The 18769-nt window shown below is 37.8% G+C and overlaps 2 protein-coding genes across 2 annotated transcripts in view; one reads left to right on the top strand and one right to left on the bottom strand.

Annotated features, from left to right (window-relative positions):
- Positions 1-9240, top strand: part of LOC135220052 (kinesin-like protein unc-104) — a 49388-nt gene extending 40148 nt beyond the window's left edge. The window contains exon 12 of the mRNA XM_064257382.1: positions 9208-9240. Coding sequence (XP_064113452.1) covers positions 9208-9240 — 33 coding nt within the window. The remainder of the gene's footprint in view (positions 1-9207) is intronic.
- LOC135219597 (kinesin-like protein unc-104) overlaps positions 1-18769 on the bottom strand; it is a 298157-nt gene that overhangs the window by 245043 nt on the left and 34345 nt on the right. Inside the window, 1 exon segment of the mRNA XM_064256487.1 lies at positions 9382-9464. Within this exon segment, the coding sequence (XP_064112557.1) occupies positions 9382-9464 (83 nt within the window).

Here is an 18769-nt window from a genome sequence, read left to right as displayed (position 1 = left end):
GAGAGAGAGAGAGAGAGAGAGAGAGAGAGAGAGAGAGAGAGAGAGAGAGAGAGAGAGCCTATTATTCTAAAATGCCACATGCTTTGGGTGAAAAATATTTTTTCTCCGAGATACCGGTGTCATATCCCACCTACAAGAACAGACAAAGAAAAGAAGAAAAAGTCTTCCATCATAAAGACGACAGATATTTCTCCACCGGAGGAAAAACCTGGGGCACCAACGGAGCGAAAAGAAAGTCTTTCGACCATTCGAGTCTAAAAATGTGTGCGTTTGTGTCGGTTACTTCCGTATAAAACCGGGGTCGAGTGGTCGACAGTGCGCACATGAATCACGAATACACACACACACACACACACACACACATATATATATATATATATATATATATATATATATATATATATATATATATATATATATATATATATCAGCAATAAGTCACCAACAGGTCAATCGACAAGTGCTTTATTTGTACGTATGAATGATTTTAACTATAGTATAAACTGGAAAAATGCATCTAAGGTAATATTTTGTAACCATATTGTAAAAAGAAACATAACTGAATCTGCATTCATTAAGCATTTTAACGATCAACTTATGAATCTGAGTTCAGGTCTTTTTAAATTAGATAGTTACCTTATTTATAAAATTATAGGGAAATACAATGTCACCATTTAGCAACAGCCATGTTATACTAACTGCAGTTTCAGTTCTTAAGCACTTTAAAGTATTCTTACTTGTTTGGTAGTGACAATTTGTAATGATAATTTTCTTGTTAATGGCTTTGATATTTGTTCTGTGAAATTTTCTTGTTTATGTTTCTATTTATTTATTTTACTTTGTACCCCGAAGAAGTGTACGCAATACACGAAAGAGCTTGGTACCTGGTCTTTGATTTTTCACCTTTCATGTGGCTATTTACGTGTATAGCATATATATATATATATATATATATATATATATATATATATATACAATTTTCGATAAACATAAAAATCTAGTTGCAACGGGATATATTAGTAATGAATTATTATACCTACATGAAAAAAAAACAAAATCTGATACACGGTAAACGACGTATATCGAAAATAAAAAACACACATTAATCTTATAGCTAACAAGAAAGCGTCTTCGGGGAAGGAAGGATAAAAATTAATGAATCATTGTAAACTCGTAAGACGTTCCTGTTCTTTAACATCTTTGGAGAGAGAGAGAGAAGAGAGAGAGAGAGAGAGAGAGAGAGAGAGAGAGAGTAGGTTTTCCCATGAATTAGTATAAGTAATCAATATTCCTGCCGCTTGAGAGAGAGGTCATGAGGGACAGTCGGAGACGGAGGCAGGAAAGGAATTTGCCGTTGGGCCTCAAGAACGAAACAACGTCAGAACCGACAGAAGGTGAGGGGTGTTGAACTTCACAGAGAAAACATGGGAAGCGGTGTCCCAGCGGGTGTAACATGGGCAGCTGAGGAGGGATGAGACGGGCTTCCACCGGAATTCAAAAAGAAATGAGTAGCTTCTAACTCTGCTCGAATCTTGTACAGAAAAAGCAAAATCTTATATACTTAGTTCTCATCGCAAATCATGTTCTCGACAACACATCAAAATACAAATGCGTGGCGATCCTTAGTTACGGAGGCAGTCTGGAAGTCAGATCTTTTGCTGCCATTCTTTGTATTCAAAGTAGGAAAATACTTGATTCTGCGCAGAAATTAATTTAGTTTGCAGATTCTACGCCTGAAGCCACGGAAGGTTTCTTACTTAAAAGAAAATGTAGTTGTTACAGGAACGAAAAATGCTACTTAACTAAAGACATCCTCATAAAGCACCCCTGAAGAATTTCTGATCTAGGCTCAATCGGCATTTGGCAACGCTTCAGTTTAGATTAACGGTTAACTGATTTTTTTCATTCTCCTGGTAGATCTGTTGACTATGGCGTTTTGCAACTAGAAGGCTAGCAACTGCACCTCTACAATTCAAGGATATGGTTATCATCAACTTTTCCCGTTCATGTTGTTGAGAAAAATCCCCATTGTCTGTGGCCTCTAGTCTCTTTGACAAAATCTCTAAGCCTTGCTATTTTCTTCATTCAAGCAGTCTCTTGTTCACCAGCCTTTCCTCTCCTCATCATTTCATTTCATGGGCACCTGTTTAGTCTTCAGTCTTTTTTGGACACATTTCCCCCAAGTAGAGCTTGTGACAGAGTTCAAAACTCTATTGTACCTGATAGAGTTAGACGCACTTAGTGCAGGTTAAGCTTGTGACCTGGCCATGCACTGCAAGAAATTTCACCAAAACAGTCTTTGAATTTTGAAAAGCCCCATAATAACGTCTAACTTTCGAAATAAAGAAAGCACGCCCCGACAAGAAAACAGCCTGTTACTCCACGTGACAGCGAGAAGCCATATCAAGTTGCCCTTCGAGGGTAACTAAAAAGGCGAAAGTACAATAACGAAAAATGAACACATATGCCTTGTGACTGAACGATCGGAAAGCGGTGTCTGGCAACTGCCAGTGTCTTACGCCCATTTGTTCTTTCTTTTTTACGCGGGAATGATCCAAATGCCACGTATCTCTCCAGACAGCATCGTCACAAGACGACGGTCTGTGAATGAAAAGAAAGCTGAGATTTCCATAATTACGTTATTAAAAGAGGTCTGTCTTTGTATTAGGAACTTCGTTACACTCTCGGTAGTATGATATAACTGAAAATGACTGTATCAGTCTCACTTACAGGATTAAATGACTCATTCTGGCCATGACCAGGCGTCCAAGAACAATGACAGCTTCAATCTGTTACAAAAAGGATACTGTCCCTATGCTAAAAATGTAGGAAATAAATGGATGCAACAAGCTATAATTTAAACATTGTTGCAGTTCAACATAACAACTGTACCATTCAAAGTGGCAGCTTCATACGACAGCATCTCAGTTCCAAATCAACAATCTAATAAAGCAGCTAAAAGATTACTCGCAACCACAGCAAGATGTCTACCGTAAAAGATCCTTAAAAAATTGATTTGTTACCAAAAACTCTCAAGCCAAAGACAAAAGCGGTTTGTGTGCACTCTCAAGAGGGAAATAAGAAACTGCAAAAACCCGGCATATAATTTTAATTTTTAAAGTATTTGAAGACCCAGCACTTTCCATTTGACAAACTATTAGCCAGCATACACAGCGGAGCTTGAGTCGTCCCCTGTGCCAAGGAGCGGGAAATGGCAAACAACACCCAACACAGTCACACCTGCCTTTATAAACCATATGGAAGGAAGAAGAGGGCGACGTAGGTAGGTGAGATAGGAAGGTGATGGTGCAAGGACCAGGGATGCGTGGGCGAATTCGTTGAAAGACGAACAGGCGGAGGAGGAGAGGAACGTGGGTAAGGGAGAGGAGGTTGAAGGGAGAGTGCTGCGGGGGGGGGGTTGTTTTGGAGAGAAGGGGGGTGTCCATCCTGCAGAAAATCGTTAGAGCTTCGGCCGCTTTCATGCTTGCTAGATCTCACCGGAAAACGTCAGAATTTCTCCGTATATTTTTAGCTCTCCATGATGTCAAATGCGCATTTGTACTAAATCTGGGAAGATGGACGATCCTACCGTCTTAAGAGCCGCTGTAGAGACACTCAAACAGACCAATAATATGAACAACAAACGGGGTGATGTTCGACTTTATTAAGGTCCTGCAAACTAACACAAAAAACAGCTTGTTTCTTGAGGGAACAACGCTGAATGGTCTCACTAAGCATACGTCTTAAAACCTATCATTCATAAGGTATTACGAAACATTTTTAACGTAAGTGATAGATAAATAATGCCTATACGCACTGGAACTCATTCGTCAACTTAATTTTGTCAGTATAGTTTCTCTCTCCCTAATAAAACCAATGACATATCATTAGTTACAATCTCTTGAGGTTGTTTCGTCATCTGGATTTCAAGCATCCGAAATTCTGCCTTTTCTCTACCAAAGGATGATCAAACTCCATCCCTTTTTACAAACAATTACTGCAACTAAACTCTAATCTCCTCGTAAAGCAACGTTTTCAATTCTCATTAGAAAAACCCTGTTTCACCCCACATCACTGCATTGACAATTTTCTGGACACGATCCTCATCTCACAGCGGCATCACTGCATCTAGAACCCCCAGCTGAATCTCGTCTCATGTTACTAATACATCAATGCTTTTACAATTTATTGCTGAGGACGATTCGTTTCGTTACTCCACAGCATCATTCATCTAGTGATCTTTTCGTTTAAATCTTATCTATTCTCAGCAAACCATTACTGCATCCACAGGTGCTGGAAAGGGCTCTCCCTCCATCTGCAATGTGAATCTGCTTCTGGAGGGCAGACCTTCATTCCCATGGTTGGAGTTGATGTGGTTGATCTTTCATTGTAACTGTGTACTTGGTCATTATTACAGGGTTTCTCATGACGGAAATAATGCATAAAGATATCAAGAAACTGCAGCAACTAATATAAAAAAAAAAAAAAAAAAAAAAAAAAAAAAAAAAAAAAAAAAAAACATCAGAGAATACTGTTTACAAAGCAAACATAAAAAGTATATTGTTCTCTGATAGAACCACAACAGCGCAAAGTCTTCTGCATCAAAACAAAAAAGAATTTTAGTTCCTAAAGCACCAGTAATTACGATGTACAGCAAAAATCTTTCCTAACACGGGCAAAGTGTCACATTAATTTCTACTGCAAAAGTCGATCTTTTGTTCACACAGCATTACGTATGGATAATCACAATGTTACTGGACACCAAGGGCCCTGTGTTCCCAAAATGATGCTATTTTGCTTTGCCACAACATCAATGAATTAATGCTACACTCCAAAAGATACAACTATAATACTATTTCTTTAGTATTATTCCATGTACTTTTGTATAAAAAGTTCGTCACACACTATCAGACAATTGGTAATTCTTTCTTTCTATAAATAAAACTGACAACTACAATACAACTGTCCATAAAACCAGTGAGCTTACTATTCCTCACAATGACACTAATACTCCCATGTTTAACAAAGAAAGCAACCTGTTCTATTTCTGCTTCCAACAAAGCTGTATTATTTCATGTAAGTAACGTTTCTTTTACTTATAACTTTATCCTAACAGAGATTTGTTGTTTAACGTCAAACATTTCTGTTTTAATTTCTGCCTTTAACAGTATATATATATATATTATATATATATATATATTATATATATATATATATATATATATATATATATTATATATATATATATTATTATATATGTATATATATATATATATATATATATGTGTTGTGTTTTATATATATATATATATATATATGATATATAATATTTATATATATATATATATATATATTGTCAGCAGTCTTCGTTTTTTTATAATTGCAGTATTTAACGATACGACTTTCAACGTACTGCAGTTGTAGTTCATATATGTCAAAATAATTTTTTTCTCTACATCACTAATTTTGACGAGTGTTAAATATACGACTTCTGATGACGTGCAGGCAAACGGGTTTCCTAACATTCGCTAATCTTTCGCTGAGTCTATTCTTTAATTTTCCTTACTATTGTGGTAAAATGTTCCTCTCGCGAAAGTGACACACTTTTCCTATTCTATCCAACTCATCTTTAAAATCACCCTTAGCAAATTATTGCACTGCACAACCAAGCATCATCAATGGTGCCGTCTTGCATTATCGGTATCTCACTTTATTTAATCAATGAATTCTCGAAAAGAAAATCTGATGTCATCTCCAGCATATCATCAACAGCTCTCTTATGCCCCATCACCTATAACACCAACAACTCGTTCCCTCCGAGAGGTGGTCCAATGTGCCCTTTCTAAACAACATGCGAGATCCAACACACCAGGAATGACGTCCCCTTCACCCTGAGAACCTAACTTCCCCAGCAGAATCAATACCTCTGGATCCTGCAGCTTCACCTGGCGCCTTCTTGCCAGCTGATAGAGCATTCACCTGGTGACATGCGACCTCCTTTCCACCACAGCATCCCTGTCTCATCTGCATCTCTCAGCCTATTTGAGAACAGTTTTTCTATAGGGTAAGCCAGAACCTCATCACGAAGTATATGTCATATTTTCCAAGTGGATAACTGATTTTCTTGCGACAGAGTCAACATCTATCTCCCGGCATAAATCTAATACTATTCTGTTTTACCTGGGAGTAACGACCAATATTACCAGAAGGTACAAAACTTTCATTTCTTAATTAAGGGTCATTTGAGACAAAATGTTACCGCTGGTACCAAAGCCCTTCTGAAACACTTCTTGCCTATATCGAAGATACCTCTAATACCAACAGGCATTACAGCGTGCTTACTGCACGAATCATTGTAAAGGTAATAACACCAACAGTAACAACAGCATCAGTTATCACAGTGCAACTATGATAGTAACATCACGTCAACCCGCAGCAATACTAGTCGTAGTGGCAGGTGCAAGGACTTCTTGAAGAGCTTTCAGTTAAAATCCCAGATTAAATCAAACAATGAAACGCTATTTATATTTTGTGTGCCATTTATAGCACCAACTAAAACACCCAGGCCCACACCCTTCTCTCTCTCTCTCTCTCTCTCATGAGAAGAAAGAATCAATAATCCTCCTCTCCTCTATTCAAGAGTCCGTCATAATCCTTCCGATTCCAAATCGTCGCACAAACAAAAGTGGACGAGATTTCCACCCCCCACCAGGGGCTTTCCATTGCATCGACTTCTTCGCCCTTCCCCTCAATTCTTCTTCTTTTTTTTATCTAAATTAGATCTGCACATATAATTCCATCAGGAGAGAGAGAGAGCGTGTTGGGCCTTTTCCGCTTAGTCATCCAAAATGAGTCAATTCGAAAGGTCACCCTCCCGAAGGAGGCACTCACCCAACCATTCATCCACAAAGCAAAGAGGAAAACTAAGTAAACACAAATCAATAAACCTAGATGTTATCTGGAAGCCGATGTATCAACTCACTTCATTCCATAACAATCTAGTTTACACTACTGCCACTCTTTGGTTTTCCCTTATATATATATAAATAATCTCGTTTCGTTGCCTTTCACGTGTTTGTGTATATATATATATATATATATATATATATATATATATATATATATATATATATATGTATATATATATATATATAATATATATATATATATATATATATATATATATACATACATACATACATACAACACTACACAGACATATATAGATATATATACACACATACACAAACACACGCACACACACATGTATATATATCAATATACGTGTGTATATATATAGTATATATATATTATATATATATATATATATATATATATATATATATATATATATAATATATATATATATGCTCATATAACAGTAATCCTACTCCCTGAACATTAATCACTGCCAGATATTCACGACATCGTCCCAAAACTCGAAACTGAAATCATGAGCAAATGCGCCACAGAGACAAAACAGCTCCTTCGAAAGAAGACCAAATCCAACAATCCCAGTCCCAATCCCAACAAACAAAATTAACGAAGTGACGTCAACCCAATGCATAAGGAGACGCAGCCCTCATGAGATTGCGTCTCCTAAAACGCGAATTATTCTGTGGCCATTTTGTCTCTGGGATCCTGACCCGTCCATGCAAATGACTTCGGGTAACCAGGTTACTTCGCCAACATGTGGCCCCGGAGTATTCAAATTTCCCTATAGCTCACAATTTGGCCCACCATTTCCTCCCCAAAATTTATGGCCTACGTCTCAAAGTGTGCGTGAGAGGTGGGGGGGGGGGGGGGGGGGGGGGCCACGTTTGTCTTTTCACAAAATTCAAACAGTTCATTCGTCTAAAACCAATGTATATATATTATATATGTAAGTATGTATTGTATGTATATGCATGTATATATATTATATTATATGTATATCTATATATATTATATATAGTATATATTATATATTAATATGATAATATATATATTAATATATATATATTATTATATATATATACTTATATAGATAATATATTATAGATATATATATATATATATATAATATATATATATATACTATATATATATACACACACACACACACACGTGTGTGTGTGTGTGCGTGACCTTGTATGGATAATTGTAAACCCCTAAAGAATCAAGTTCTCAGTTCCATAACACCATAACTTTAAGACTGTAAAAATATACACAGTGAAGTTCCATTCAAAGAGCTTCTAGAAGCAACTTAGCACCACACCGCTTCCAAAGGAGGGAGACCGACGGGTTCATTCGCCGTTCCCAGAGGATGAGGTCACCAGTCAACTCTAACTGACCGCCATCAAAACGACAGTCAAGAATCTGAGAGCGTCGGACTGAACAGTCTCCCTGAGGATGTCGTCCAATTGGGACTTGGAAAGTTCAAGCGATGAGGCAGTGTATTGACAACCCTCATACTATTATTCCCCTTTTGCATTTGAATACATTTTCATCTATGTATTAACTTATGATTCACTTTTTCTTCTTTAATAATGAAATCTCGTCTTTGAGCATTTCCCTTTACCTCCTCTTGCTTCTTTCTATTGAACACCATATTCTTTGGAAACTTCAACTTCAAGTCAATGGGCCCCTGTGGGGTTGTTCCATATGAATAGGGTTCGTCTTCTGAATAATAATAATAACATCATGAACAGATTCGTATAAAGTCCAGGACGAAACTACTCTTCAAAGAATAACATCTCCGTCTTCTTCTTCTTCGTTTTTTAACTTAATTACTGGTCGTGGTCTCTACCCCAAAAAGGAATATCGTTTACACACAAATACGTTTCGAAGGCCCTCAACATTGATTCGCTAATCAAGACTCATCCTAGACCTGGTGACAAGGCCTCCCGGGTATTTTCTTTTACAGCTTTTAAATCCAATACATGCATTTCAAAAAATTAATATTAGTTAAAACATCTATCAACCTATAAGCAATTCAGCTGAACAAATTCTAATGATGTAAAAAGCGCATTCTTTTTTTTATATACTGGGTTATACTTCCCTAGCAATTTATTCATGGGCCTCCAAATGGGCAAATTCATGATATTACATTTTACTGAAAAGTTTATTCCGTAAAATTCACGGCAAGGCATCTCCTTCTCTCGCTTCTCTGCGATGGTTAGTTAAGAAACTGTGTTAATTGAACTTGAGTTTGCTCTTCTTTCACAGTTTGGAGACTTCACCTTACTTAATAAAGACTAGGTTGGCAGCAAAAAGAAGAAGAAGAAGAAGAACGACAACAACAACAAAACAACAACAACAACAACAATAATAATAATAATAATAATAATAATAATAATAATAATAATAATAATAATAATAATAAGGACGATGGGTACTCACATCATGGGACCAGTAGGAGTAATCGAAGTTGAAGCTTTTGGAAGCATCTTTGCTTCCAGGCGGTGCTTTCGGGTTCGTAATACCTGTGGAGAAAAGGAAAAAGGAAAAAAAATCAATATCAATCATTCGTAAAGGTTTCACGTTACATCTGTTGATTGGAAAGCTGACATGACCAGGATTACAAAAACAAAAGACAAATACAGAATAGGATATTTTGAAGCCGCCAGAGCAAAGAAAAGATAAACTGATTCCTCTTCTTATAAAATTGAGATTAATTGATTGTCACTCAAGCAGAGGAAAAAGGAGACGGCAGTTTAATCCTCACCAGCTCTTTAGCCTGACCACGATGTCGCGCTCAACACAATCATAGAATCGCCTAAGGACCTCCTACTCTATTAAATAAGAATTGAGAAGACCATTGGAGCAAGCCAAGTTAAAGAAGCTGGACAGTCAAGGATGATAGAAACAACAGAATGCGAGAGCGGTTCTTTACCATTCTCTACGGAGACATCACCATTTAAGAAGTGAATATAATATATAATTTCTGACAACAGCGAAGTATCCATACGCTTACACGAGCTTCCTCTCAAGTAATGTATAAAGAGAACACGCATCATATTAGCAATTAGGGGAATTAAATGCTACTTAATAGGATTTGAGCGAACTCGTCATGTGTTCTTGGCACAATTAAGATTATAATATCTAACGTTGGTTTTCCCATAACTTTTGCAGTGAATGAGAATTCCCAGCCACTAAATTACAAGATCAAGGTTTTTGAAAGCATGATCAAAATGTGGGTGCCCGAGGAGAGTAATAAGAGTAACATTATGACACAAAACTGGAACTGAAACAATCAAAATGTGCATTTCACTTAAAGGAATCCCAGAAAAATGACGGACTGAAAATAAAAGCGCTTGCCGTAGGAGCAGACATATCGAACTTTAATCACCTGGAATTAAAGAAGATGGACGTGTCATCTTCCTCCCCTACCCTCCTCTTTTATTTGTGTCTTCTTAAAGGAATTTTATAATCATGTTCTTCGGCACGCTTTTATAATACATTTGTCAATGGAAATGAAGAAAGAAATATGACTACACAAAACCACCTCCTAGAAAAGGAATGGCACTTAAAATTTAGGCCTATGGCCAAGCACTGGGATCTATGACGTCATTCAACGCTGAGAGGGAAATTGAGAGTAAGAAAGTTTGAAAGGTGAAACAGGAGGAAAAACCTCAAGGCTGCGCTATGAAGCAATATTGTTAGAAGAGGGTGGAAAGTAAGATGGCAGATAGAGAATATAAACCGAGGCAGAGTAAAGGGAATGAAAGAGGTGGCGCCAAAATGTTGAGCAGGTGCATTGCCGCATACATTATGCACGTCTGTATAGTAAATCTATTGCTTAAGATTCTTTACGAATGCCGTCAAACCGCCTAAAACGAAGTGCTTTTGCATTTGGAGTATCTAAAGAATCAATTGCATGAGTGACCAACTGTATAGGTATGAACAAGCACACATGAAATCTGGAATCTGAGACAAGAATTGTTCAGAAATCCTCTTGAAGCACGATTCGGGGACTTGTACAATTGCCACCAAACAATGGACTTTACTTCAAAGTTCTCTTTTCATGGAGTCCTTTAACCTCTATTTCTACATAAGGCTTAGTTATCTCATCTCTACATCTGCGACTAGACCAACTCTTCATCCCGCCTATATCTTTTTTTTTTTTTTTTTTTTTTTTTTTACGTTCTGGCCTTAACTGATAATGTGGGCGTTCCTCGACCTATTTCCCACTGGAGAGAGTAATGAATGACATCTGACCTAGATTCGAGACGCCCTCATCCTGCGAAACCCATCACGACATGATGTGCAACACTCCCCCAACCCTCCTCCATTGCCTTGGCCTCCCCGCATGTTCAGTGATGCTGCCTACTTATCGGCAGCTTATCTACAGCGCCCCCTCTGGTGTAGGTCTCCTCAGGGAGCCAATTTAAAAGCGACACAGAGGCCCTAAGCAGATCATTCACTATAAAAAAACACAATAGGCTAAATGAGGTCATTGGCTGTGCATATTAGGCCTAAATGGAGCCATTTATCTTTGGAGCATACACACACACACACACACACAGACCCTTAATGGATATGCGGGCGTGACGACTCATATCTGTGTGCGTAAGCTTGTAGGCAGATATGAAATGTACCCAAAAAGTGTCACAACTTGCACTTTACAGAGACTGTGATGCGCACGGGTACTTATATCACAGTTGACGGCTAAAACGAGAGAAGTACCAAAGCGCAGACGAAGATGGAACGTTCAAAATTCTAGAATTGAATGGTATGAAGATCTGACTTAGAAACAAAGAGCAACAACGACCTTAAACGCATTGCAATAACGCGATTCAGTGATGGAGTACATAAATCTCCATAACTTATGTTTCTATTCCTTGCTATATACGAACCTTCAGATAAACCTATTTGAACAAGTTCAAAGTTAAGTATATCTCAGTTTAACCAGACCACTGAGCTGATTAACAGCTCTCCTAGGGCTGGCTCGAAGGATTAGGTTTTTATTTACGTGGCTAGTAACTAATTGGTTGCTTCGCAACGCGACCTAAAGCTTATTGTGGGATCCAAACGACATTATATCGAGAAATGAATTTCTAATCACCAGAAACACATTCATGTGATTCCGCGCTGACTGCAGCTGGGAGCCAACTCGAGCTACCAGATCGGTAGCCGAGTACGCAACCGATTCGTCCAGCGAGGAACTACCCATTTGAAGAAATAAATTATAAGAAATTCCCTTTAAAGACTTTTCAAGACACTGAAATTAAATCTACTGCCCCTTGGAATTCCTTTCTATCCAACTTCCGCAGTTCGAGTCAAGTCTACAGAGAACATAAGAGACTTGGAGTAGAGTAAAGCTTTATGGTTTCAGCCGCCTGAGCCTTTCGCTCTCACACAAACGGCGAGTAGGTCTACCATTATTCCAGCACGGCAGCAGAAAACTTATGTGGTATGAGCGTAAACGAACACCGGAAGTGCTGGTCATAATAAATTGACGTTTTCCTTTACAGCAGACAAGACTGAAGTCGTGAATCCGAATTTTGCTCAATCATTATTGACTTTAATGAGGGGATTTCGCTGTTTATTATTTCATGTAACCTGCCTTTGTTTAAGAGAGTGCTTGTCTTCAATCAAGCATAGACCGATAATAAAACAGGCTTTCTTCGAAGTGAAATGGCTTGCTTTGGACAGCCATTTATCTATTTCACAGTTGATACTGTCTCAAAGATAAAGCATCGTAAGAACTATGTAGAAAGTAACACCTACCCCCATCGCAAAACGTTACATTTACAATAATCAAACAAGTAATTACGGCAATAGAGTTATGCAATTAAAAGCATCATTTCCTTTAATCTAGAAACAAATGTTATCACATAAATCTTGTCCATTTCTTTTGCAATAACATCCCCGTCAAGGGGGGTGGGGGCCAGGGTTATCTACAACCACCATAACGAAGAGACAGCGGAGGCAGAAAAGAAGACCTAGGTCTACCACCCAGGGAACACAGCGGCTTCAGTCTGAGGGGAAAACACTGCTCCAACAGACATCAACGTGAAAAGAGAGAGGGCACCAAATTACGAAGTCCATCAATTACATTAGGAAATGAGATACAGAAACAGGAAACTCGAAAAGGAGGCACAAAAGAGAGAGAGGAGAGAGAGAGAGAGAGAGAGAGAGAGAGAGAGAGAGAGAGAGAGTTAATCACCCACAAAGCGCTGCTAATAATATTGTCCACAGTTACATATTAGGCTTCTTTCGGCATACATTCCCCCTCCTTTCCCTCTCTCCATCCTAAGAATCTGAACAAATGAGCGCGCGCGCGCACGCACACACACACATATATATATAAAAGTGTGTGTGTGTGTGTGTTTCTCTCTCTCTCTCTCTCTCTCTCTCTGTATATATAAAGGCTCTGACCATTACCATGACATTAGATTGGACTTTGCAAAACACGACTTTGATTTACAAGTACTTCCCGTTTTTGTTTTTGTTTTCTTTTCCTTCTTAACTGGACGAGACGCGATATTCCCAGGGAAGTTCCAGAGGAACCATGTGTAGTAAGAGCCCATTAAATTAAAAAGGCGAAGAAAAGCCTTGACAGACTAAATTATGAAAATGATTGTTTATCACAATAATGCAACCCGTAAAAACGAAGCAAGCACACGCCAGCGATCAAAAATAAACTATGCTTGCATTACAACTTATAAATATCAAATTAAAGTCGAAAAAGAGGAATATTTCCGGAGGCGCCTCATGTTTGAAGGAGAACAATCATTGCCCAATTCGACTTTAATATCAAAATCGACACAAAAATAAACCCCGACGCGTGGACGGAAGTGAAAGCAAGTCTATGGCACGCGAGGACTGAGAGAGAGAGAGAGAGAGAGAGAGAGAGAGAGAGAGAGAGAGAGAGAGAATTTCTTCAAATTCGTAATGTACAAGCAACATCTTACAATGAGGATACTATAATATACACAATAAACAATACGTGAATTCGAGAAGTTACGAGGGCGTTGTGGCTATAACAAATATGGTATGTTCACTCAACGAATACGGGTCATTGAAGATGTATGATAAAATAATCATACATATTCAATGTATGATTATTTTATCATACATAAAAAGCTCTAAATTTCTCATTAAAGGGAATTTACTGCTACAATCTGTAAAATTCCTTATAACTCTCCTTTTGCCATTCGAGAAAGTCAGAGGGATTAGCAGTCATTCATAAACGAGATGTGGGCCTCGAAAGGGGAAACAATATCGTCTAACCATCAAGAAAACGATACAAGCAAAAGATCTGTTATCCAGGAAAGACAAAAAATCAGAGAATGACATCCGCACGCTGTATGAGTTGCAAGTCCAACTCTCCTTCTGGCTCGTATACGCACGAGATGAATCTGCGAGGCCTGGCGGCTGAACACTCTTTTCGTTCAACTTTTACTATTAATTTTTAATTGATAAAATTCACATCATACAGTATAACATAAACGCCCTCATTTGCCTAAGTGGTTTTACTGCTCGAGAAATCGATTCTTACAGTTTCTTCATTTCTATACCAGAAAAAGATTTTACAGGAACAATATACAAATTTCAATTGGAAATTTAGGAATGTACATCGCGACCGCGCTTGTCCTCATGACCACATCTGCAAAAACATCTGATATGAACAACATCATATTTCCAAAAACTACATCAGACTTTATTCACAACGTATTCCCCAATAAGAATCTACGAAAACTCACCCCACAATAAACTGAGAAAAAAATACAACACTGTTATTTGCCACTGAAAAAGGACAGGTTTCTATTTCCAAAGTAAAGCACAGTGACTTCCTCGAAGACAGTTCCTGCTCCAGATAAAATTCCTCAAGCGATAAAAACGAAAGACACCTTTCCGAAATGAGGATATTATTTTCTCACTGCACGAGATACGCTGTCCTTTACGAAATACCACTTTTAATTAAGTCAAATCAATTTCCCTTGAAAACAGGCACATCAGGGCAGGGAAGAGAATAAAACATATTCCACTAGAGGGATTTCATTCCCTAAAAGTTACTTTTATTTGAAACAAAAGCTATTCCCCCACGACAAGAAATACTTTTCACACATCGAGCCAAAACATTTTTCTACAAACGAAGCATCACGAACGTTGGCATCACTGGATCTCTTCGGATTAATTCTCCATTGCCTCGAGACACAAAGGGCTTCCCAACATGGCTTCCTATCTAACGGTATATCCACCGATACCATCATGACTAAGGCTCTCTCTCTCTCTCCCCCTCACACACACACAAACACACACACACACACACACCATCTCAGACTCCAAAAATTAAAACGTAAAAATACTGAATTTATAAGTTCTCGTAATTTTATCGGTCTCATTCCAAGTGACTCGTCATAATATTGGTGCTATTTTGACTTCATACGCTCGTTGTACTTCTCGCCAAAGGGAATCTTTAATTCTAATTTTGTGACATTAAACTAGAAACCTCGCGACAATTCGGATTTTTGTACGACTATGCTAAAACCCTACATACATACATACTCTATGGTTTAATTTCCACCACTTCTCAAACTCCTTCATCAGTGACGTCATGCGGAAACCCACCACGACTTGACGTCGTTTCACGAGGCTTAAGAGAATTAACGACCCTGAGTCTAAAACCAGCAATGAAGTGAAGTAGGCAATAAAACACCAAATCTAAACCAAGGACTTTATGTTCTTATTTCATAAGAGGAAAGGGAGAAAAGGAGATGACACAGTCATGGAAATTCACCGGTGATGTCATCTCCACGGGAGGGTGGGGTTGGTGGGGGGGGGGGGGGGGGGGGGCGATTGGCCTGCATCTTTCATGATGGGGGGAGAACGACGTCTTTCATGACAGGAGAAGTGTCACATCATCCATAAGGGGAGCACCTTTCGAAAGTGGAATGAAATTCACATCTTTATACAAGCTATTATCATTTCTAGGCTATCAAAAATTAACTACATCAGTCCTAAAAAGAGGATGAACTACACTTCTTATGAAATAAACGCAAAAACAAAAATTCCAAGAAGGTAGAAAACTACGGCTATCCACGGAGGCGGCAAACCGACATCTTCCCGAAGTGGTATAGTCAGTCTCTTCAACTTCTACACGATCCAAGAAACTAGGAAGGACTGACTAAGACTTCCTAGAAGAGAGGAAAAACACCAAAACGAAAAAAAAAAAAAAATGTAAAAAAAAAAACCCTCATCTTCGAGGGAAGGAAAACGGACAATATCCTCTAATAAGGCAGAAGAACTCCATCTCATACGAAGCACAACAGCTTCCAAGAAACAAAACCTCCCTAGAAGAGAGGCTCCCAAAACCTCAAGACCTGGGGAGGGTTGTATACTGGATCGCACACAACGGGAGAACAAAGGCTACTCCTTCTCTAACAAATACAGCTAAGTAGAAGAGGTCACATCTTTCTACACAACAAAACAATGCATCCTGGATGAAGGCAAAATATTCCGCAAGAGAGAGAAAAACCTGCCTGACACAATACATCTTCCAAACATCTTTCTAGAGAACATCATCACCTTCCACAAGAACGCTAACATCCCACACATATTAAACATCTACTACCAAGAGGAAGGGGAGATGCTTCCTTTGTAAATGACATCTAAACAAGTCCCAACCTCACAAGAGAAAAGGCGCTAAAAGATTACATCTACAATAATAGAATAAACCTTTTAAAACAATCAGAATTACATTTCTTGCCAGAGAGAAACATCCTCCAGATATATAAAAAAAAAATGAGAAAACGAACATTCCATTTTAGAACGCCGTCAAACTCGACCTGGAACCGTACGCACGACTCGATGAAGATCCTCACACCATGATATTTATGACCTCTGACGTCATCAATTTCCTTGTCGTTAAAAGCCAATGAAGTTGGGCCTGTTCGCTGACGTCAGAGACCTTACCCGTGACGTCACAACCAATCAGGCTGCACGATCTCCCTTCAATTATGTTCTTCGTGATACCCACTGATTGGATTCATGTAGTATCGCGTCACAAATAGTTTGACTTGACCCTCGAGTTTTTACATCTAACTTTAAGATTTCAGTTTATACTGAACCATGAAAGAATAAGTGTACTGGGAGATGGTATCCAATGTGTGTGTGTGTTGTGTGTTGTGTGTATATATATATATAGTATATATATATATATATATATATTATATATATATATAAATATATATATATATACATATATATATATACATATATATATATATATATATATATATATATAACATATATATATATATATATATATATATATATATATTCTTCTGTTAAAACAGGATACGTCTCAGGTATAAAAGTCCCAATAAACGCTCTGGTTTAAAGCTGAGGACTATATTTCGGTGGACTCACTTCCCACTCTTATCAAGCAGTGATTCACTGCTTAATAATGGTGGAACAGAGTCCACCGAAATATAGTCCTAGCTTTAAACCAGAGTGTTTTATTGGGACTTTTAGACTATATAATATATATATATATATATATATATATATATATATATATATATATATAGTAGTATATATATGTATATATCATATATAGATAGTATATATATATATATATATAAAGTATATTTTTGAGTCAAGAACTTGTCCCATCAAACACTGGTCGCATATAAGCATATAACATTCCCATGCCCCTATTGAAGCGAAGAGATGGACACCTCATACTGAGTCAACGTTAGGGGCTCTCAAAAAAATGACAGAGAGACACGGGACCAGCTACCTAAACTTAAAAGACTTGCAGACATCAGAGAGATAATCCCCTACCATGAATAGTTCAATAAAACAGAAGTAGTTAAAATACAAGGTCATAAAAAATAATCAGAAAATAACTATGTCAAAGACTTGCTTCATCATTCAGAAACGGTTGCGGAAGTCAACAGTCACTTCCTCATGTGATTCTACTCGGCCTATTTCCTACGCCCCACATGAAACAAATCTTCAAAATAATGACTCCGTATTCTCTCAAAACAGCGTTGCACCAACTGAACCTTTTTTTTTTTTTTTTTTTTTTCCAAGAATTAACTTGCTCTCTAAATTCTCTCTCTGCATTTATTTCCTTGAAGAAAACTTCTTATTTCCTTTGAAATCTTTGTTTTTCCTTTTTTCACTACCTACCTCTTTAACGCCCCTAACATGAATCTTGACTACCATATCTATCCTTCCCCCAAACATCCGGTTTTTAACCTCGTATTTCACCACCTCAGCACTTAGTACTTTCATCCCATATTCATCCCCTCCTACATCCACAAACACCATCTGCTGACTACTTGAATTTTACCTATTCCTTGTTTATTAATTCCAATTCCTTGTATTTAATCCTAGTTCTATTTCAATCTATTTTCTCCTTTATATACACATGACCACACACCGCCCCTTCACCTCTGTCTCAATAACGGTTATAACATCCAAATGTTTTCTCTTTAAAAAATAGACTAAAATTCCAACTTAGTAATCTATTTTTCATAATCCTTTTCAAAGTGTAAACACTGGGAAAAAGCTGTTCAATGTGGCAATTAAAAACTGTTCTTCCTCTCCCAATAATATTACTTGAGAAGAACCCATATATTTGGCATCAGAAGAGAGAGAGAGGAGAGAGGAGAGTAGGAGAAAGAAAGGAGAGAGAGAGGAGAGAGAGAGAGAGAGAAAGGCAAAATAGGTTCGCCACAGAGTCTAAAATGCCAAAGGCTGATCAATTAACCTTTGGCTTAAGCCACAACACAGCAAGCCACTGCACCCCTCTCTCCTCCCTTCTCTTCTC

Source organism: Macrobrachium nipponense, chromosome 1, assembly GCF_015104395.2.
Source record: "Macrobrachium nipponense isolate FS-2020 chromosome 1, ASM1510439v2, whole genome shotgun sequence".
Taxonomy (NCBI): Eukaryota; Metazoa; Arthropoda; class Malacostraca; order Decapoda; family Palaemonidae; genus Macrobrachium; species Macrobrachium nipponense.
The sequence above is the reverse complement of the archived record's forward strand: the minus strand, read 5'-3'. Positions and strand labels throughout refer to the sequence as shown.